Here is a 24,168-nt window from a genome sequence, read left to right on the forward strand (position 1 = left end):
TTCCCCGTCCCAGGTGCAGGACCCGGCACTTGCTCTTATTGAACTTCATGCGGTTGGTGATCGCCCAGCTCTCCAACCTATCCAGATCCCTCTGCAAGGCCTTTACACCCTCATTCGAGTCCACAACTCCTCCAAGTTTGGTGTCATCAGCAAACTTGCTCAAAATACCTTCTATTCCTACATCATATAGTCTCAGTGTGGGGTCGGTCAGGGGAATGCAATTGTCAACAGTTCCCTGAGTGGTCCCATTGGCAATCTGTGCTCACCATCAACCTAGAAATTCTGTGATTCTGTGAAAAAAAGATCTCCGAGAGATGACTACCTTCTGACCATTGCACAAGTTGCATACACAAGGTGCCATTCTCCCAGGGCAGTGCCAGCATACCATACTGCTGGCATATGGATGCGCTTTTTATTTTTTTTTATACTCATACCAGAGCAATGAATGACTGCAAAGGGGTATAGAAAAAAATAACTGAAAACATAGATAGGGAATACAGCATTGGCAAAACACTGCACTCCCCATTACTGAATAAATACTTTGGTATTTGCAAGTACTGGTAATTTTTATTCATAAAACTGTTGTTATCAACCCTCATCTGGGCTCTCAAGAATTTCCTTCAACTTTTCTTCTTCCACTGTTCTGTTGAAGTGGCAGTTTTTCTTTTTCCTTCCTCAAAGGTCATTAGTAAAGCTCATGCTTGCTTTTGTCCCCTCAGTATTCGGTTTCTTGATATCAGAAGCAAGAAGAACTTTTTCCCAGGTAAAGCCGCTAGATGAACTAAGTTTGTAGAACGTAGTAAAATTACATACTTCAATGATTGCATCTGTAAGACTCATTTTTAATAAGATTATGCGTGGTTATTTAGTATTTGAATGGTAGCTATTACATAGTATGTGTATTGCTATGCACAAGAGAAAATAAGATCTCAGAACGACCAATAAATATATCTACTTAAACAGACCTTTATCTAACGTACACATGAAAATCTTGTGAACACTCCCCCATGCATTTTGGATGTTGGTAAAATAAAAATGTAGCAGCAGTTACACCTTGACCATCACAATAATGCAGAAGTCAAGGACATTGGTATCACAAGTTTTGTTGCCATCACGGACATATGTGAGCTTAGAGAAGATTAATAAATGAAGCTATGATTACGTCCAAAGGCTAGGCTGTTTAACTGTTTTTCCAAACCCAGTAAGTCTAAGAGTCAAAACCTTAACTGTCATCTTCAGCTTCAAAATCAACTTAGTAGGCAATAAATAGTCCAGACAAAAGTTCAGCAAAAAATTGATGCAATCAGATGATTTTTATCATACAGTTGGCAGAAAAATTAGGCTACTTGTCACATGTTGATCACTCTATCATAGTCCATCAAAAATTTAGACTCAATACAATGACAGCCAGACATGTAAATTCACTGAAGATTACACTTCTGCCTGAAAGATGGCTACTGAGAAAATAGAGGACAACACATGCAGTTCCATTCTTAAGTCCTCCTTTTCCAGATGCAAGCAGGTTTCGGTATCTGGTTTACTTCTGTCACAAGCAGATGTCTAAGAGCAAAGGAAAGCTTTGCTTGATCTTTGCTTTGGTCTCTGGGTCAAAGATAACATACCACCAAGAGTTGCAATTAAATTTGGAATAGACCTCTGTGAGGTAGAAACCTCATCATTATATTTCTGTATATCCACATGGAACACTTAAGGTTGATTAGTGCCTTCCCTTTCACTAGAACAGTGGATAAAGTTTCACAAACTAATCATGATTTGCCTACAACTTTAACATCAGAACCAGCATTAATCCTGACACACAATACTAAATAAAATGAATGATTTTCCTTTTTTTTTTTTTTTTAAACAAGCTAACATGCACTTTTATTCTGTATGGATTCACATTCCCTGGATACTTACTAGCCCACTAACAAGATGTCTGTATTTCTCCTTCTAATGAGATTTGTCAAAATATACTTTTAAGACTGTTTAGATGACTGAGGTTGTGAGCAGTTTCTAAATTGCTTCTTTCGTTCCACTGCAGCTTGCAAAGCTTGAAGAATTAAATGTTTATTATTCAGGATGTTGTAGTGGCAAAGGTTCAACAGCTTGTTGAAATTCTCTTCAGTATATGTAAGCAAACCAGTGCCATAGGGAGCAACAGAGTTAGACACATCTACTCTTCCCTGTTCCATCTCCTCAGGACTGCGCTCCACATCTAAAGGAAACATAGCAAAGTTGAACACAGCAAGGCTACTGTGATGGGAAACTCCTTCCATGCAATGGTTTAAAACACATACTGATAACCCCAGTAAACTGAATTCTCTCAAGAAAATGGTTAAAGATTTAATTGCCACATAAACACTGCTTCTGCTGTACTAACGAAATCCAGCACTTCATTGATTGGACACAATTGCAGCTGATCCAGAATTGATTGGCAGAACAACTTCATTATGCAAAACACTTTCCTCTCAAAATTACAGTTTTCCATGGGAATATTTCATTTTTTCATATTTGGAATTTTGTCTTTTTAACTCTTCCATTGGGTATGTACAGATGACAGCTCTTTAACTACCAACTGGTAGAAAATTACTCTAAAGTGCCCCTGGATTGGGAATTCTCCCTCTCAGGTTGCTGAGATTTACAGTATTCTAAATAGATGCGAACAGGAGAGAAGATGAACTACATGAGGTCTTCCAATAATGCAGTATATTATTTATTTATTTATTTTTATTATATTTTTGAGGAAGGTTTCCTGGCCCATACTAAATTGGAAATGAAGTTAGAGTTGATGCATGCAAAAGAATCAGCAAACAAACTGAATTTGACAAGTAATTTTTCTAGTGAAACAAATAAATCACTATTTATTCTATTGTGGAATTAAAGAATATAATCGGACAGCTTTTCAAAAATGACAGATATCACACCAGCTCAATACCCTGGCAAAACCTTTATTCCATTATGTTTTCCACACTTTCTAATCTAATTTTTTCCCCGTGTAAACTAAGTAATAAGAGGATCTAATCACATTAACAGTGTAAACCTTTATCATCTCTTTTATAAAAGACAGTTAAGTGGTAGTGGTAACTGCTGTTGGTTGACAAGAAGCTCAACAGAAGCCAGCAAGGTGCACTTGCAGCCCAGAAAGCCAACCACATCTTGGGTTGCATTAAAACAAGAATGGCCAGCTAGCTGAGGGAGGTGATTTAGGTTGGATATTAGGAAGAACTTTACTGAGAGGGTTATTCGGCATTGGAATGGGCTGCCCAGGGAAGTGGTGGAGTCACCATCCCTGGAGGTCTTTAAAAGACATTTAGATGTTGAACTTAGCGATATGGTTTAGTGGAGGACTTGTTAGTGTTAGGTCAGAGGTTGGACTCGATGATCTTGAGGTCTCTTCCAACCTAGACAATTCTGTGATTCTCCCCCCTTTGTTCTGTTCTCATGAGACCCCACCTGGATCACTGCATTCAGCTCTGGGTCCCCCAGCACAATAAGGGCATGGGAGTGTTAGAACGAGTCCAGAAGGACACAGAGAGCTGGAGCACCTCTCCTGTGAAGACTTGTTGAGGGAGTTGGGGTTGTTCAGCCTGGAAAAGAAAAAACTCTGCAGAGACCTCACTGCAGCCTTCCAATGCCAAAAGGGGGCCTAGAGAAAAGTTAGGGAGGGACTCTTTGTCATGAGTGTAGTGGTAGGGCAAGAGGGAATAGCTTTAAACTGAACGAAGGCAGGTTTAGATTAGATATAAGGAGGAAATTCTTTACTATGTGGGTGGTGTGGATGCCCCATCCCTGGAGGTGTTCCAGGCCAGGCTGGATGGGGCTTTGAGCAACCTGGTCTGGTGGGAGGTGTCCCTGACCATGGCAAGAGGTTAGAAATAAGTGATCTTTAAAGTTCCTTCCAACACAAACCATTCTGTGATCCTGTGGTCAGTGGATGTCACTTATTAGTTGCCTCCTGTCTTGAGCTATCAAAAGAAGGCAAACAGTCCCAGATCCAGATGACAGACAGTGAGTTTTGCCTCAAGCTACAGCTCTTCATGCTTCTAGTTTTGAAACCCTTCTGTTCGATCCCTGATTAGCTAGCCAACGTTATATCTATCACAACAACTCTGTGACTATGGTGACTTAGCCAACCAAGAATCTTTCCAGTCTTATTTTAGAAAGAAATTAATTCAATGGATAATTTGGATGGAACAACCTCAAAAAAAAATTGAAAAAAAAAAAAAAAAAAGATTAATGCTGTTAACTTACTTGGTGCCTTGTATTTTTGGAAGGTATCACACACAAGTGGAAAATAGACCAAGATCGGTGCCTCTAAGCTGTCCTTAAACACATAGCACTCCTTCAGGTGTTCTCTGTCCTCCTGGCTCAGCTCTGTGGAGGGGAAGGGGATCCCTTGCTCCAAACAGTATTCTGAGAAGAGGTCCAGTGGCTGGATTGACAAAGAGGAGAAGTGCAACACACAGAGGTTGAAGTAAAGCATGCATAGCCCATAACTGAAATTTTTGTCTTCTAAATCATAGATTGTCTGTTTACAAATAAGGGCAATTATACACTGGAATAAGCATATTCTCGAGTTTAATACATTTGGGTGATATAAATGTGGTTGATTTCCTAACAAAGTACATGTTTAAAGTAAAATTACTGTTCTCTGAAATTTATATGAAATTAAGGATTTTTTTTATTTTTTTTTTTGATTTAGTGTGTGCAGTAGCTGATTCAGATCAGGAAATTTTGATTACACATGGTATCTCACAGAACACAGGTTCTTGAGTGTTTGCATTCAGTGTATTTAACAATCAATGTTGTCGTGCCCTCCTACAAATAAATTACATTAATTTTCATCATACACCCCACTTTTCTTCAGATAGCAAAACATAAGCCTGACAAACTTATGCAAACACCAAGTGAAAGAAAAAAAGAAACTCCAAATTTTCATTCAAAAAGTAGCAAAATTAAGTATTAACCAATTACGTTTTAAAAGTTAGTTAACTAAGTATTGAGACACTTAGTACCAAAATGACAAAGCTGCACAGATACACAGAATAGGTTATCTGTGCGTCTCTTTCTGTGTGCCCCAAAAAGCTACTGAAAATAGGCCCAAAAATGATTGTGTCATTTTGGTCATAGTGTTGACTAACATCACTGATACAATCATTTAAATTAATCAAAACCTGAACATTTTCTGAAAAATAAATAACATATTTATATTTCTGATAAATTTAGCTGGAGTCATACAGATAAAGAACCACCATTTCAAAACATCACCAGAGTCTGTGATCCTCCGCTGTAATTTAAATGCAAAATGACATCCACTTTCCTCTCTGGCCTCAAAATGGGTGGGCAGCTGGTATTGATGAAGAAAGCTGTATCTACCAGCTTGAGGTAGTCACCCATTTCATTCAGTTGGTTGGGAGAAGAATCAAGCACTGTGTCTGAAAGCCAAAAACTTATACTAGCAATTCATTACAGAAAGAGCAAGTGGATTTCTTTCCAAAACAGTGTAACAAAGAAAGGAAAGACAGATTACATTTATATTGGTATTTGACATCATTTCAGAATCCATATCTCAGCCTTCAGATCAATGAAAGTGAGCAGTTTTGAGACTCAGAGTCATCCAAAATAATACATTAGACTGTTCAGTGAAAGTTATAAATGATTCTTTCATGGCTTTTCCTAGAAGGAACAGAGCTGAAATAATCCTGCTATGACTTCTCCAAGACAGAAATAAGATCAGAAGTAAACCACCTGTGGCTCAGCAAACTAATTCTACAGAGAGCTTCCAGGCTATGCAATTAACTGGTTATAACAGTATTAATCAGAATCTGCCTTTACACTAAACCTTATCAAATATTTGTCCTCACCAACTAAGAGCACTCCAGTCACCCTCAAAGCTGCATCTAAAAACAGGTGCCCTTACCTTTCCACATGCAAAAGCTTTCATTCTCTAAATACTTGTCATGCAGCTGCAAGCCTTTGATGAAATTATGATAGTTTGAAACCACTGGCCGTCCTGTCATCATTTCTCGAAGAGTATTGGAAAGGCAACCTTTGGGAACGGATAAGGAAGTTGTTTGCTCATGAGACCTCTTGGGAAGAGCTGGGTGTTCCTCTGCAGAAAGAACAAGAAGAGGATCCATGTCTGCATTAGTGTCTCTAATAATAATGAAGAATTAGTCTGAATTGATGATTGTTTAATATCAAGAGTTTGTCTGAGTACCTTAGCAAATGACAATGAAAAGAACTGCTAATTAACTAGCTGAGCTCAGTAAATTCCCTAATTAGAACAAGCTCAAATCATCAACAGCGAATGAACAGAATAGGGTTATTACAGCAACATGCAACTTGGAGAAAATAAACAAAACAAACAAAAATAATAATAATTCTGTGTTCAGCAGATTGCCAGAGCTTATCAAGCACACAGGAAAAGGTGAGCTCAAGCCTCTGGAATACGGAGAAATTAGCATGGAGATTGTACCCACAAAGCAGAACATACCACCTGTGTCAACTTTAGTGAAGGGGATAGACAGCCACAACTATGGCCCTGCTGATGGGGTGTCTGATGGGGTGCATGCACCATCATGCAGACTGTTCTGGGCAGAGGTGAGTTTCAGTGTCACCTTGCTGCTCCCTGCCTGCCCTTCCCAAAGGACTTGTAGTAACCTTCTCATGACTAACAGAACTACCCAGGGATGCTGCACAGAGAGCAGACCAATGCTTTTCCTCTTTTCCAGCACAACTGTTTCTTTCCTACTTTTTCTTGTCTCCCAGAGACTTGGTGGCCCCAATAAAATAGGGCACAAAGCCTGAACCCTCCAGAATATCAGGCTTCACATTTCAGAGAGGTGGGAAGATGATGCAGATGCAGGCAAAAAATAATCCAAATAACTAACCAATTTCATGCTCAGTGTCTCGGGTCCATCTGTGCCAGAAGTCTTCTGAATGACCGGAGAGGTAGACAGCATCCATAAAACTCTGGGAAAATATATTACTCCATGTGCCTTGAAAGTTTAAAAAAAGTCATACTTAAAATTACTTTTGAATTTTTAGAGCACAGCTATGGAGACCTAGTTGGATTCAGTCCCTGTGGTTGTTTAAAAGAGCACTGTTTTACTTATGAAATAGTATGATTTCCAGTATGAATATCAAATGCCATGCCATTCCATATAATGTTTGGATTATGATTAGACCATTTTAAAAATTCAAGTTGCTCATAAGAGTCAGACTGCGATTTTGAATACTTCAAAAGCTCATTTCTCTTTTGCTCTAACATGTTCCTGTATGCTCCAACCTAAAAAATCCAGCAAATTCATTGCATTCATCTTAGCAGTTTGCTTCTTCTTCTGACACTTTTGGCTGGTTCGCTTAAAGTTTAAATTGCATGAGATACATGATCTGGTACTAGCGTTGCTAGTTGCAGACCAGTAGTTATTAAATGCCAATTCTCTGCAGCCAACTATGTGTTTGTAAACTTGACATTTTTCTGAGATGGTAAATCACCTTCCAAGAAGCAGATCCGGGATTCTGGGATTTTCTTCATCCGGTAGCCCATGAAGAACTCACTGCCAAAATCCTCTGAACGAACAAAGGCCCCATATTTCAGGAAACCCACCTCATAAGGCGTGAACTCCACCCATTCTGCAAATAAGGCATCAAGAAGGACTTATGTGAACAAAGGCAAAAGGAACAGCTCATCAAAGAATCAAAAGCTAAAGAATAAGGCCTGTAGCTTCAGCATTGGTGACTGCCTGTTCAAGCAACCATATTTTGAAACAAACAGGTGTTCCTCAATGTGTTGCGTGTGAAGCTTGTGGGTTCACCAATCTAATTCACCTCCTCCACTAACACATTGAAAAAAAACATTCTGATAAGGGTTCAGGTCCGTTTCTGTACAAGGAAGAAAAAAATGGGGCTGGAAGTCTATTGATTGCTAAGGATGTCCATTAGATGTAGCATTTTTAATTCTTTCAAGTCAGTAACAGCACCAGCTACCATTCATTCTTAGCCTGATAGCCACTGCCTTGTTGAAGCTCAGGAAAGCTCAGCTGTACTGACCAAAACCCACCCGAATCTTAGCTGGACACAATGGGACTGCAAATTTTGTCTGGAAGCAGATGACTGGGTACAGTTCCAGTTCATTTCAGCCAGAAAATGCCATGGAAATAGTCAGTGGTTGGCGCCACCACTGTTGGCACAAATCCTTAGATCTCTCTGGCTGCTAAGAGGCTCCTGCTCCCACTCCCACTTCTTTTCTCCTCCCTTCCTTGCCTTCTTCCCTCTGCTTTTCACAACTCTCTTGAACTACTGCTGCCTTCGCAGTAAACCACCACGTAAAAGGGACTGTGAGGAGTAGGCAGGGAAGAGAGAGGAAGATCAGTGGTTGCTCTCAAGGCTGCCAGCAAAAGGCCTCTCCACCCCTTGCAGGGTAGTAGTGTCTATGCACTGTGATCTCCCTACCATATTATTAGGATGTATGTTTTTCATACAGGTCAGAACCCAGATGTGAAAACACAAAAAAGAAAGGAATTATTTCAAAAAATTATTAGCTTGGACTTGCAGTAAAAGCTTTTGGCATTCACTCAAACTTAAAAAGAAGCTTGTTATATCTATACAAATGTGTATAATAATCATTACCTTTAAAATCCAGAGTGCTAAAGTTATCCTTGACATTAAGGGACAGGTATATGGGCAGTGGATTCTGTCCCTGATTCACTGCCAACTGCTGATCAGAGAGTTTACAGGTGTTTTCCTGTATATAAAGAACAGAAGTCATTGAAACAGATGAGCATGCTGCATGGACTTAATATTGTATCTAAGCATAGACTGTCAACGAAACAACTAAACCTCAGCAGATATTGCTCTATATACTTCAGTTGTTTGACCACTTAATTGTGATCACGTTCTTCTGTCTGGGACACTTTAAAACCTTGCCAAAGTGTTGTCGCTTACACTTCTGGGGTTTTGTTTTGGAATTGGGATGGAGGGGAAATGTAGCAAGAGTGTTTCTTTGGTCACTAGCATGTGACTTGATTGAAGGAAAGATAAAGCTATTTAGCTATGTTGGAGGTGCTTCAGAGCAAAGTCCACCAAGGGCCATCTGAATACCACCGTATTGTTTTCTGGAATGAGTATATATTCCTGTTTCTGAACTTCACTACCCCTCCTCTGTGTGTTACTAGAATGGTCATTGATCTGAAATTAAAAGAGGAAAGTCAATTTCATGAGCACCCTGACTTTTTACGTGCTCAGACATTTCCCCCAGATGCTAACATTGTAGGTTTATCATGTTATTTTTCTTCTAAAAAGACAAAGAAAGTGCCCTCAGGAGTTTTAAGAGCCTTTCACATCAGGGTATAACTGATTCCAGCATTTTAGCCATGAAAAGTTAGAGGTCCTCTGGAAAAAGGGATGGATATATAATACCTCATCATGTATCATGGAGTCAATGAAGAGTCCCCATAAATCTGTGAAAGACAGCTTGTGCCCCTCTTGCTTTCTCTCACAAAGCTCCTTTTCATAGTATTTCAGATGATCCAGGGAGAAACAGTGCAGCTTGCTCTTCATCACATGCTTCCGGATACCATCAACTGGTCCTCTGAGATCTTTCTGTGACCAATTTGCATCTTCATACAACTTTGCCATGGTCCTTTTCATGATAAAAAGAATACTGTGTTTCAACATTGAACATGAAAATTCACAGGCTTTTATTACGCATATGCATTTTGTTTCAGGTTATATGAGGTTCTTACCCTCCAACTATTACCTTCAAAAGCTCAAACAGAATTTAGACTATACAATGATATTTTGCTGCAGGGAAGTATTCAAAATCATATTAGCTTCTTTCTTCTCAGAATCAAAGGAGTAATAAAAGATCACCCAAGAATTAGCACAAGCTTTTTCTAGAATTATCCTTTGACCATCCAGGTTCATGCTGCAGCTTCTGTCTGAGGCCAGTTCCCTCAGCTGTTCCAGAAGCTGTGTGAAATGTTAAGCAGTTTAGCAGCAAACATTGTCTTGGTCAAATACAAGCCCATCCTTCAATGAAGCAAGCTGTTCAACCGGGACTCCTGGCATATATCAGTGTGCCAGTGAGCCAAACTCTTCAGTTCCATTCCCAGAGTATGGGGAGATTTCAGTCATCCTCTCTCATCCTGACTGCTGCCCTGCCAGTTCCGTCTCATCTCTCTCTGTACAGTAGCCTTCCAGACACAAAATGTTTTAAAGCCCTAGACACCTGTTTGCAATGCAAGGCATTCAACTTCATATGTACTGCACTCTGCATTCCCCAGGGTTTTTCTTTTAATTTCTCCCTTTCAGAGCTGCATAGAAGTTGAACTAGATAAATACATAACAAAAGGATTTCTGTGATGTGTTACACACAACGTAGGCAACCCGAGAGATGCACAAGGAATGGGAAAACAGTCATTCCCTACTCTCACTTCCTGATTGCTCTAAAGCACACTTGGGTCAGGTCTGAGTTCTTGTGGAGATTCAATTTCCTGGAATTCCTGCTTCATGGCTTTTCTTGCACACCTACAGCATCTTCTCTGATTCTTGATTAAGATCTGATTAGTCTGCACTAGCAATCAGAAGTCCTCCTGCAGGAAGCAAATTCTTACAGTACTAATAAAATGCCAGCTTTTGGGGCTACCAGGCCCCATTGAGCTCCTTGTTGTTAGCCATGAACAACTTCTTTTCACATGAAGGGAAACACTGAAATATCTCTGCCACTCCATTTTAATATAGAAATCTTTTCTGCCAGGTAAATCTGGAAAATGAAAAATGGATAAGCATCTAACATATAAGCTTTGTCATACAGATTTTTCATTAAAAAAATATGTGCATTACACCCCATTCTCTGTTCCAGACACTACGCAATGTTCTTCACTGGATTAATGTTCTGCTAACACCAACATCAAATACAAACTCTCCTTACCATGTTGTGGCAGATAAACCACTGACATATGAAGCACAGTCCAAAACACCCAATTCCTGGAGAGCCAGAAGGCTGCCAAACATCGATGTCATGGACCGCACTCCCCCTGCAGTAGTCACAACTGCCACCACTGGCACCTGCTCAGCATACAAAGGCAGAGTCATTCATTAACAGATGAAATAGAGAAGTGATGCATATGCAGAAAAGGTAACAGCAATATCCTGATTTCATCAGGTTTAGACTCAATTCAGCTTATTCATGACAGTGTTTAGGTGTATGTCTGAATTGTGTAAATGTTGGTGGTACTTTGCATTGAAACACTCAAAGCATCATCCTGATCAGTAATGTTTCGGTAAGTCATGAGCTGTAAGGATGGCTACCTAAGCTTACGATTAAGCTTTCTAGGTCTGAGTATAGGCCAGAGCATCAAGTGTGCTTCTCACTGCAGCCCCTTGTGGATACTGAGCAGACACCATTCATTTGTCCTGCGGGCAGGCTGCTCTAACCTACACCTAAGGGAGGGTTGAGAATGGCAAAGAAAAAAGGAGGTATAACTAACATCTTGACATCCTTTCACCTTCTGTGCTAAAAATTCTTGGATATAGTCTTAGTGCAAATGAGAATCTGGTTTATACACCTTAGTATGACTAAAAAAAAAAAAAATGTGGAGGAGTTGTAATGCATAGGCGTACAAGTACATACATATCTACTGCATTCAAAGAGGAGACAGAATACCAGTCCCCAGGATACTGTCCCACATACCTCATCCTCATTCAGGTCTTCATCAAGCTCAAGAATGTTTTTCAGAGCAGCAGCAACTATTTTCTTCCTTTTACAGATGAAATCCTTTTCCTCTGCACATAGATCAAACCCCAAGCGTAAATCTAAATTCTTGTAGCTAGGGCACAAGACCAAAACAAAGAAGACACATTACCTGTAAGACATTTCTAAAGCTATTTCTCAAGACATCAAGCAAAAAATCAGCATCAAGAGTAAGCCAGTTCAAATAAAAGCTATTTCTATGCACATGAAGATCCATATATACCAATGAGTGCAAGATATCATAGGCCCTGTATTTCTGCCTTACTATGGAGAATTTATGCAATCGTGAGTAAACAGAATCACAGAATCACAGAATTTTCTAGGTTGGAAGAGACCTCAAGGTCATCGAGTCCAACCTCCAACCTAACGCTAACAGCCCTCCACTAAACCATATCCCTAAGCTCTACATCTAAACGTCTTTTGAAGACTTCCAGGGATGGTGACTCCACCACTTCCCTGGGCAGCCTGTTCCAGTGAAATGAATCAAGTTCCCTACTGATGAAGATCAAGAAACATAACCGAATTCCATCTGTTTCACACTAAGCCACCAAATCTGGATACCTCTTTGCGCTATTTTCCTACACGTTTCCTAAAGAGCAGGGTGGACCTAGCAATTACTGAAACTTAACACACCTAAGGAAAAATTAAACATTAACCTGACCCTAATGCAGTGTTAGTCTCATCTCTGCTGCTAATTTGGATTGTAAATACTGGAGATAGACAATGTCTCCTAAATGTTTCCCTTTGTAACTGTACATGATTATGAACCTCATGTTCATCAATAATTCAATAACTTTTATTTTCATATGGCTACTGTTTTTGGTTTTTTTGTTTGTTTGTTTTTTGGTTTTTGTTTTTGTTTTTTTTTTTGGGGGGGGGGGGATATTGTTTGGGTTTGTTTTTTTTTTTGAGCATATTTTCCCCCTAAGAGTTTATTTTGTCCTTTTTGTGAGTTATAATTAATATTCAGCAAAATTTCCGATTTATATGTCTGCTTGCAATGTAGTGAACTAATCAGTAGGGGGTAATGTTGCCCTTCAGAAAGCCACTGCAAGGCAGACTATAAATGAATTTACTCACTGGCCACTTGTTTCACTGAAAAACATCCTGCAGAGGATTGGTAAATGCATAATGATGTTAGAAAAGTGTCAGAAACGTGTTATATGTATGTACGTATTATAAAGGTTACAAAACGGAGGTATTTGTAAGCATCAACATTACAAAGTATGAACATTAGGAAAAACATTGTGACTCATCATATCCCATGATTACACACCATCTATATGGTAAGAGTATGCTATACTCTTACCAACCAATTCAAAACCACAGATTTATTAACCCTTCCCCATATCTTAACCTCCATTAATCAATTAGTTTTTTTCCTGTTTTCAAAATGATAAGCTATTTTAAGCTGTACCTTCCCTTAAGCTAAAAAACATAATATGAAAGGATAGGAGATGGCCAAAGTAATTCAAAAGAAGTAAGATTTACCCATGGCCTTCCTTCACAGACACCTCATAAGATTCACCCTGTGAATCAAGAACGAAAACACCATAAATTTGAAACAGTATTGAAAGTTTGTAAAGGCACATGTTTACAGTTTCAGCAGTTATTCAGATATGTAGTCTAGTGATAAATCTTTGATCTGTTTCTCGGGCCTTCAGCACACAAACATCCTGCTTTTAAAATGCATTTGAAGTAATGTTACTTTTTCCTTGAATAGCAGTTGTATATCCAACTGTATGCAAAGCTGAGCATATTCACAGCTATCACTTTTTTTTTTAGTAAGAAAATTAATAATGGACTAGGTATCACATAGATATAGCTTACCCTTTGCTGAAATAATTCCATACACTGTCAAAGTTTACTCACTCTCGCTATTGTCACTTTCTCTCCCAAGTCCAGAGAATTCAGAGGCATAGTAAGGGGAATATTTACATCCTTTTCCTTCCTATTTGAGCCATGCTAAATTAAAATGGGAAAAAATAAACAATAAAGTGTTATAAAAGGAAAAGAATTTACAACTCATAGGTACAAATCTACCAGGAAAAAAAGCTAACTCATCATGCCTCTCTCAAAAGTTAGTTTAGCTGTAATCACTGTCAATAAACAAAAACATACACCACAGTAAAAACGCCCCTTTGGCAAGACCATATCCAGTTGGGGTTGACTGTGCTTGACATAATGGAAGGTGGGGGTATGACTGTCTCGCTTGCTGCAGCAAGAACCTGTGGAAACATCCTGGGTTTCTTCATAGGATCCTTTCATTGTGAAGGTGAAATCTCTTCCTAAGAACAAAAAGTAGAGGACAGAGAAATGTTAACTGCATCTGGCCCTGAAAATCAATAAATGAAAGAAATCCAAATAAAGTTTCAGCCTTATTGCAGTCAACACTAATTTGGCCCATAATGTTCATCCTACTCAATCAGCATGAACAAGGACCAGACTGAATAAGCACCAAAAGGACATACAGCATTTCAGCTTCTCCCTTGCCATGCAAAAGAGAGGTTGTGCCAGACCAGTGGATGCCACTGGTTGTGTTCACATCCCCTGAGCTTCCATCATAGTCTTTTCAACTCTTGATGGTTATGTCTCCCCTCTTCTTTATTCTGTCCTCATCAGCAATATTTCCATTCCATCACATTGCAGGAATGTCTCTGAGTTTTTCCTCAGCCACCTCCACAGTTTCCCTTAAGCTACACAGCCATGACATCTACAGATGGCTCTTCCTACTAAGTGGGTAATTTGGGAAACACTCAATCCCCAAGCAGCTCAGATACAAACAGAGGAGGCTGAAATGAATCAAATACACTCCAGATTCATCTGCATCTTCCGTAGCACAAAAAGCAGTGACAAACCATTTAAATCAATAACCTCACTTGTGTAAGGGCTCTTGATTTTTTTGTCATCCACTTGTACTTCCACACAGGAAACTTCTCGAGACTGGAAGAGATAAACAATAAAATCACCGATCACAGAGACAGTTCAGAATCCTCACTGAGGATCTAGGGGTCCTGTGAAGGAGAGAGCAGGCTTGGCCATGGTGTCCTGTGAACATTAGAAGTCACACTGGTTGATTCTCAGTTTTTATGAATCATGAAAACAGTTCTGTGGTCAATGGAACTGGGATGGCTGAGGATATATCTCATTACATTGAAATATCATTAAGTCCCCAACTGCTACGATAAGGAATTTTTCATCCCATCTAGATGAGTTTTAACTCTTGTCTACAGAAGAGTGAGCTAAAGGATACCTACTAACTCTGCAGAACAGCTGAACGGTTGGGCCTGTACTTTAGGACCTGTGGGTTGAAGCTGAAAATTCCCAAGAGTGCTGCATAGGAGGAAGTAGCAGCACAAAGACATCTTACAGCACTTTGGGCATGGTGTGAAAAGAGCCTTTGGATCCAAGATTGGCATCCAGTGATAAACTCTGCAATTACACTGGATTCACTTGCTCCTCTGGTTTCCTTGTTCTGTTTACAGCCATTTCATCAGTGAGCCCTTCAATGGTTCAGTGATCCATGCCTCTCCCAACACATAATGCACTACAAGCATGATAAAGCTTTACAATCTTTACCTGAAAAATAATAAAGGCTATGCCTAGAGGCATAGTTCTTCCAACTACATCCTTCAGTTCTGCTCTACAATAAGAACTTAAGCATAAAAAATAAAAATAAAATAAAATAAAATAAAATAAAATAAAATAAAATAAAATAAAATAAAATAAAATAAAATAAAATAAAATAAAATAAAATAAAATAAAATAAAATAAAATAAAATAAAATAAAATAAAATAAAATAAAATAAAATAAAAAAGCTTACCACTAGTACGCCATTAGTAATTATTTTTTCTGATACACCAGGACTGAAAAAAGAAAATGAAAAGGCTTATTTAGCAGTGCGTATATGTGGGATAACCTTTCTAATGCAAACAGTTGCCTTAATGTTTTAACGACAGAGCACAGTTTTTCTAGATGCCAAGTGCCAAGTCACAGTCCCACAGCTCTTAGGTACTTCTCCTCTTTCTTACTTCCCCTGATCAGCATCATCTCTCCCAAGGCTGAGTTACAAAATAAACACACATACCCCAGCTATAAATGGTAACTGTGACTATCACCCAAGGAGGGATTTCACCAGATTCAGGATACAAAGGGAACTATTGGGAAGAGGACAAGTTGGGATGTTTGATTATAGGTACATGGAGCCAGTTCCCTGATGCTACGTTATCACTCCAAAACGTCAAGTCTTCTAATAACAATTTCTTTAACTTTTAGACGTTACTCACATGTAATCCAATAGAAATTCCACTTCTAGTTCTTCCTGATTCTGAAAATAAAATGCATTTTTCTTTTAAGGTAAATCAATGAATAAGCTTTTTTCTTTTGATGGAGAACTAATGATTTTGTATAAACCTGTCCTGCAAGGTTTTGCTATTCCCACAACCTTGGTGTCATAGTGTACCTGGATGGAGCCTTCATTGGACACCCTTTTGCTTCATATCTCTCTGCCTCTCTAATGTTTGCGAACTAGCTATTCACCCAGGCAAGTATCATGGAACATGTTGTTCATTTATTAGTGGAAGACACAAAATGCAGACAAAGTGAGGTGAATGATTTAGAAGAAAATACTTAAAATAAATGGACCCAGGTGGTCAGTGTACCTGGGTTAAAACAGAAGAATTTGCAGAGTATGGTGATAAAACTTAAAAACTGAAGTGTGGGAAGATACCAGCTTGGAAAATGAAAACCATTACTATTAAGGGAAGAAGAGAGGATGGGAAAACTGAAGCTGTGAAGGGAGACAAAGGAGACAAGTTCATGAGGGCCAAATCAAGTTGAAAGAAGAGGAAAGAGTATGACAGCAGTGAAAAGTAAGAAAAGAAAAATTAACACATCAACATATGGGAGGGACTGAATAACTGTATTCCTTAACTGCAGCCATTTGCTGAATCAGTCATTCCTGTGTATGGGACACAGACAACGCAGGAAATACCATGCAAAAAAAAACATGCATCAGAGATATCTTCTACATCACCCACAGAGAGGAAAACACCAATTAGTGAAAGATACAAATCTGTCTGACAAGCTCCATGTGGTAAAAATAAATAAATAAATAAATAAATCATATTCAGAAGAGCTAATATTTACTGCCTAACATCCTTTCAGTCTGGCTATACAGCATATTTTAACTTTGTGAAGAGACTGTGAAAACCATTCCAAGTCTGATAATATACTGCCAGCATAAAACCACCACTACAGTAAAGGCAAAAAGTATTTTTGTAGTTACTACTTTGTGTCAGTAAGTCAGAAATTTCAGGTGATTTAGAGCTGTGACACATAACCTAGCAGAGGTTGTTCTGCTTACTCATTTTGCACAAAGTGTCCATTTCATGAGAATTAAGTCAGTTCCAACAGTTTGTAACAGAAGGCTGAAAGATGGATTTTAGGAAGCAGTCATCTTACACAGATACAAGATAGACTTCATCAAGCGTCAGACTGTGACCAGTCTATACTATACAAGCTGATGGTCTGTTCCTACCTCATCCAAAGTATAGCAGAAAAAAAGTTCAGAAGAACTTCGCTTATATTATATATCCAATTGTGCCTGTCTTACGCTCCCATCCTTCTTATTCTGCTGTATATACACATATATACATACACACAAATTGTATATCTATCAATTCCCATTCACATTTTTGTGGGTGAGAAACCTGGAGCAAAGAAATGGCAAGACTTGTTAGACTACACAGTGAGCAAGAGGCACAGCAGGAAGCAGTCCTTTTGTTCTGACATAACCCATCCGCTCTCCTCAGCCCTCCTTTTAAGATAGCTTGGTAGATGAAAAATCATTATGGGCAGAGGTGGCAGTACTATTATTATGGTCGCCCAGCATGTTTCAATACTAAAATCATTTTTTAAAAATTAACCTTAAGTGCTCTAAAAATCAATGTTCAGACCACAATCTGTGATGTCTCATGGGCACCCAGGTAGAAGTTATGGTCTGAATAAGGACAGCTTGACCAACACATTCCCAAGACACAGCTCACTGTGCCCTATCTCCCCAGCTTCCATTTTGCTGAGCCAATGAGTTAAGCCAGATCCATACACACTTCAGAGCAAACTCGCAGCTTGAATCACACATTCAAATGATCTCAGTCACATCAGGCTTATGTAAGGAAGGCCTTAGCATGCTGAAGTGGGTATATTGAAATGCTTAGTAAGGACTGGCTTTCTAGAAGACTAAATACATGTCCTCCAAAGCAATGATAATATAATAAAGGCAAGAGCCTTTTCCAGACAGCTTGGCACAGTGGTTTAAAACGAAACAGTGCATGCACAATTCCTAGGAGCTGTGAACTCAACCCCTTGTCAGAAACATGAAAAAGCTCCCAAGTTTGGTTACAACACAGCCTTCAAGCAGAAAAGGTGTTTTATTTTGCAGAAAGTAACCTGAGTACATATTTTGCCCTCTCAACAGATGGGTGTGATTTCTCTACCTGTCCTTTCAGCTACTTCACCCACCCAACACTGCATAACAAACTCTTAATCCTCTGTTTACTATAACCAATTTTCTTTGAAATATATGCAGCACAGAAAACTCCCAGGGCACACACTGACCTACAAGAAAATAATAAAACACTGAGGAGGTTGTGACTCATCAAGCCTTATCCATTCTCTGCTGAAAATAGGCTCAGCTGCCTGAAAAGAAATATGTAATCATGTAAAAATATTACATGACTACATCTAAATATGTAATAAAATATTACATCTAAAAATATTGTAAATACACTTTCTGAGAATTTTTCAATAAAATGCTGTCTTTTACCAGAAGGAGGGGAAAAATATTTTCATTAGAATATATAGACATTTATCAAGCATAATGCCTGAAAGAACAGGACAGTTTCTGAAGAAGCTGAGAGGAGGTTCTCCCAACAAGCTACTGGCCAAAGAGGCAGCTTCCCAGAAAGGGGGGCAAGTGGGAATTTTGTCTCCATCCCTGTTCTGCCAATCTCCTACAACACAACAACAGCAAGATCTCTAGCTATCAGTTTCCTCATTTTTCCCTGTTGACATGCCTAAAAAAAAAATAAAAAGGCATTTCATAAATGGCCATCTTTTCTAATACAGAACAGTAACATTTTCAAATGTCAAAAAAAAAAAAAAAATCAGAACAGGAAGGCCATTTTGCATCAAATTGTAATCACAGCAGAAGGGAGACTGTTTCTGACTTCTCCTAAACCTTAGGCATTTAGCTTTGTACTTTAATAAGGTCCTTTTAATACAGTTTTCCTGTGCTAACATTAAACATTGTATTAAGTAACTGCAAGGTTTAATATGTTAGAAGAAGATTCTGTCCAAGATTATTATTTTGTCTGCCCACCCAGTTTAATTCATCTTTTCATTTCTCACCTCTGGATTCAAGACAAAATTCAGTTGAACCTTTTTTCCAGGTTGGATTTTAGCTACATCAAAGCGAACAGTCAAAAGCTGATCATCTGGTGTCAAAGTATCTTCATCACAGACTGTCAGCTCCAGGATGTTCTGAGGAGAGAGGCAAAGAAGGACATAAACGCCCTACTTGGGGACTAGAGATCCCAGAGGGAAGGCATGAAATGTTTCTGCAATGGTACAGAGCCCAGCTGGCTGCAGAAAGGCTTCACTCAGCTACACAGCTCCTGAAGCTCGGACTGCAAACTCAGGGAGCAACCCTAGAAAGATAAATCATCAGATTTGCCAATGAACAAGAGCTTAAAATAAAGGTAGCAGAAGTGATATGCATGATGGTGCTGGAAAAAGTAGAGACTACACAGTGCTCATCAACACCTTTTTGAAGTCAATATTTCTATCTTTAAAAATGTCAGCATATCAGCTGAAAGTAATAATAGAGGGCAAACTTAGCCCTTTACAAAGGGAAGGTAAAGCACATCAGCTTAAAGTCTTTTACCAAGATTTAAATTACATTGATTTTCCTTGTATTTCCTCTGGGCTCAGGTTACTCATAGCAGCCTGAAGAGACACCGCACTATTAAGCCATATGTCACTGACTCCCTGTCTAGATTTTGCTACTCACACTCTGCCTGATAATCTATTTCTGCTAACCTTACAAACATTAATTTTATTTTTTAAAAAAGTGCTCTGGGATGGGAAGAAAAAAGCTCTCAACTTTATCCCAAATGATCTAAAACACTTACAAGCTTACACTTATTTGAAGCACTGGAAAGGCATGAATCTATTATAAATCTATCTGTCACATGTAAGGTTTGATTTCTTGCAGCCTATTAGGCTTCTGAAAATGTGGCAGTTTAGTGATGGAATAGTTGGTATTAAAAAATAGTTTTAAAACTTTATTAAGGCATGGTACCTCTTATAATTCACAATGGCTTCACTGTGTGTGCACATGTGAAGCAGGTATTACAAGCTCACAGTAACACAGAGTGAAAATGCCTTCAGGATTGCTCATAAGAAAATATCACTAAACCTTTAAAAAGTTTATAAGACCTCCTATTCAATTCTTGGGGTCCAGTCCCTGAAGGATTGGAAAGTCCACTCAGGGCAGCAGAGTCCACATCAAGGTTTGTATGCTTACTTAGAAGTAGGATCTTACCTTCACCTCACTTTGTATCATGAAGTGGAAAGTTTCGTTCCAGACAGGGTTCCTGCAGTTGGAGACAGTTCTTGTCCGGGCTTCCTGGCATGAAGCTGTGGGCAGCCACAGCTTCACGTAGCAATCGGTTTGGCTCACTGTGTTAACAAAAAAAACAAAACAAAAAAAAAAAAGAATAAAAAATGTATAATTACTACAGCAGTACTATTTTTTATCATCTTTTACTCAATCAGGTGAAGAAAAATATCCTCTGAGTAGTCCTAAATACTTCATTAGACCCAAAGGTAAATATTCTGTGTTTATAGCAATTTAACTGTGTATAAATTTATGTCAATTTCAAACAAAAGTATATTTTAAACTACCAATACTATTTGGTAACAAACAAAAATATTCAGTTTTAACAATACAAAATGTGCTGGATCTTCTGACTTGCCTTTTTTTTTTTATTTTTTTTTTAATAACAGCTTTCAAATGCTTGCCAAGTTCCAATCAAATGCATGTATGATTTTGTACCTTGGAACTTTGCTCTTCAAAAAATGAATAATATTGTTCTGGGGTCTTTTTGACATGTTGCTAATTATAACGGACAAGATATCCACAACCAAATAGCAATGAAGAGACAAACACAATGGTACCAAATACAGCTACTGATTTTTCTTATATTTCCATGAAGGTCCCCCTTTCCAAAGGAAAATGGGCAACTTGTAGGCAAAGGGGCATTGAAGAGTCAGGGAATAGGAAATATCACATAGCGGCCAGTGAAGGGAAGGATTACTTCTTTCTTGACATATAATTTGTTCTTTTCATAGAACACCCTGAGCTGGAAGGAACCCACAAGGATCACTGAGTCCAACTCCTGGCTCCACACAGGACCACCCAAAAATCAGACCACATGTTTGAGAGCGCTGTCCAAATGTTCCTTGAATTTCAGCAGGCTTTTTCTGCTTTCTAAATGATTTTGAGTGTAAATGATGATGAAAACAGATATAACTTCTTCAGTCAAAAAAAAAACAAACAAACACTGTTTTAATCCAAACAGGTGTACAAGAGCATTGAAGTTCACCAGTAGTGACTCCCATGATAACAGATACACGTGCCATCAGTGATACTTACACAGGTCTGCTTTGCGGAGATTTCGCATACATATAATTTTTACAGTAAGCCAACACAAGTGAGGTATTTCTGGCTGCAAAAAAAATTAGAAAAATACCTTAATTATTAGAAAAGCAATCAGACAATTAAATGAACCTCTCCTATAACATTGCAAAGAAGACACCTAGAAAATAAGTAATCATAGGCCATTCTCATATATTAATGCAGTGAATATGTTTTCTTCTTAAGTATTTGCAAAAAAATTCTGAGCATAACTTCTTTCTTGTGACTAGACATGATATAAAATTAGATTCTTGCTTTGTTTACTCACCTTATGTTTTTTTCTTTCTTGTTTGCTTGTTTTATTTGTTTTAGCTTTGCTTTTTGAAGGTTCAGGTTTTAAAGTTTAATTTTAATGCAAAGTAGTAAGAAATATCACAAGATAGTTTTCACAAAGAAGACATTATGTAATCGCTCCTATATAGTCCAGCTACTTCTAAACTATAGAGTTTGCTTCTCTGCTTTCAGGCTGACTAAGCACAACAGATTACAACACAGCATTTTCCGATGTGTTCACCCAGGTACCACTGGATGCCCTCCTTCCTCGGGTAGGGACTCCAGCCCATGTGCCACATAACATTACTACAGAGCAGTACAGATACATTCCTTTTTATAATGCCCCAGTCAAAATATCACTGCTATCAGCCAATCTGGCTGCATGATACGTAACTACAGCTATTATAACAAAATACACAACCCTTAAAAACACATAAACAAATAAATGAGGTAGAGAACGGTTCTAGAAATGAACAACCCAGTATGGGATTCTAGAACTCTTCCAGTTACATCAGGAGGAACGAGGCTGAAATCAGAGGCTTGGGTAAGCATTCTTCCATTTCACTTGAAGGTCCAGCTCCCTGTAAAGCAGCTCTAATGTGTCAGTGCACTGACATATAACAACATATTGACATCCAACAGCACAGGGCTCTACAGGGCAATGGCTTGAAGGCTGCACAGCCCTATCCATTTTTAGTCTTCTCCCTCCCACTCCCCATCGCAGCTGCATACAACATTATACTTGGTTACAGGAAAAACAAGACAATCCTGAAGAACATCAGAAATAAAACTCTGCATACAGAAGCAGTAGCTCAATTAAAATGAAAGGAGCAATTAAATCTTCAAAGCATCATGACTTCTGAGAAATTGCTTCCTTAGGACCTCCTTGTATACCTCTCATTTTGATATACCAGTCTCTTGACAGGTATAGATTAACCATCTAAAAAGTAAGTCATTTTCCTAAATGCTATTTATAGCCCATCAGAAAATTCTCAGCCCCATAGTTTTGTATCACAAAGTATGATTTGACCAAAACTAGCACGTTTTGAAGAAATCCATCAACCTCAACAGAATTTTTGGCAGCCATGTTTCTAAAGTGGATGTGGAGAAAATGACAGGAGTTGGTGATCAGTATTTCTGAAAGCTCAAATTTTCATCCTAGATACAGAGGATTAATTTTTCAATCCTCAGTTTTAGTAGTGTACATAATGAGAAGTTTAGAGAAAGCTTATTCATGAACCAGCTGAAGGACAAAAACTACAAACAAAAGCAATTCTTATTCTGTAGTACTAGCTGGTAGCGAGTTCACTGCTCTCCCAGATCTAGCAAGCAGGTAGTTTCATAATTTTACATTGAATACAGCGAAGAAGCAGATGCAGGAAAATCCCCATCTCCCCCTCAGGAATGTTGTTTCCCATTTTTATTTTATAGCTATCACTTAAACTAGCCATTACTCAGAAAGGGGAATAAATTGTTACATACTCAGCATGCACCATGTTCAAATTCCTTTCAACACCTTTTATTAGCTCAATTTCATAAAAGCTAGGGGTCAGAATTATTTTCACAGCAGTCACTGAATAATGCATTTTATCTGCCAATCCATCTCCATAGAGCAAAAGAAGAATGATCTGAAGAAAGCCTTAGGTGTTATGAAGTATGATTAACGTCACATTGTGGTGTCACAGAGAAGTCAAGACTAAAATCTAGCTCTCCCGGTTCCTTGCCCAGTATCTAAACCACGAGTTCATCATCTTCCTCACCTTCCCAACCCTCAAGTCATAGTAAATATTTTCCACTCTAGAGAGCACAGTCACAGAAGAAATAACTATTCTCTTAACTAACTGTTAAAAAATAACACCTCTCATAGTAACAGTCAAGTACAAGGACAGACAGTAGCTTCTGATGAAAGACTCCACATATTACAGCCATTGTTCATACCCTGCAGCCTAGAGGTTGTCCTCTGTACAGTACCTTGTCTTCAGCACTGCATGGTCTTCCATGAATCTTCTTCTTGATTCCAATTTTCCTGTGTGGATTTACTCGGATGAATTGATCCTGGGGATGAGGAAACAAGAGGGGCCAGTGAGGAAACCCACCAGTCAACAATTCCTGGTTTTCAGTTTCTACTAAGATTCACCAGGGCAATAGCACAGGGGTTTGTCTTTTCTCCTCCTCAAGATGACATATCTCCATCTGACCAGTGATAACTATTTAGTTACTCTAATAAATCTGCCAGCTACAAACTTATTTGACATTTAAGGACCAAAATAAACCAAAGACTTGCTTTTCATCAACCTCAACTAAAATAGCCAAACAGAACCTCCCACCCCACTGCTGATTTTCTCTTACCAAAGGTGAATAGGCTGATGAACCCAT

At 38.6% G+C, this 24,168-nt stretch overlaps 1 protein-coding gene across 1 annotated transcript; it reads right to left on the reverse strand.

Moving 5' to 3' along the window:
- Positions 1–1,894: 1,894 nt before the first annotated feature.
- On the reverse strand, positions 1,895–24,168 carry LOC309878239 (cytosolic phospholipase A2 epsilon-like; the record flags this gene model as incomplete). Its single annotated transcript, XM_082760517.1, has 21 exons — positions 1,895–2,215; positions 4,252–4,432; positions 5,269–5,435; positions 5,921–6,112; positions 6,894–7,001; positions 7,501–7,638; positions 8,635–8,749; positions 9,424–9,646; positions 10,937–11,076; positions 11,699–11,834; positions 13,250–13,287; positions 13,631–13,723; positions 13,880–14,046; positions 14,638–14,701; positions 15,583–15,625; positions 16,046–16,086; positions 19,170–19,301; positions 20,365–20,501; positions 21,478–21,550; positions 23,764–23,847; positions 24,142–24,168. 21 exons carry the CDS (start codon positions 24,166–24,168, stop codon positions 1,977–1,979), a joined length of 2,538 nt encoding a protein of 845 aa, XP_082616643.1. The 3' UTR covers positions 1,895–1,976.

The sequence above is a fragment of the Aythya marila genome (genome assembly GCF_965140915.1).
Source record: "Aythya marila genome assembly, chromosome: 5".
NCBI classification, from domain to species: domain Eukaryota; kingdom Metazoa; phylum Chordata; class Aves; order Anseriformes; family Anatidae; genus Aythya; species Aythya marila.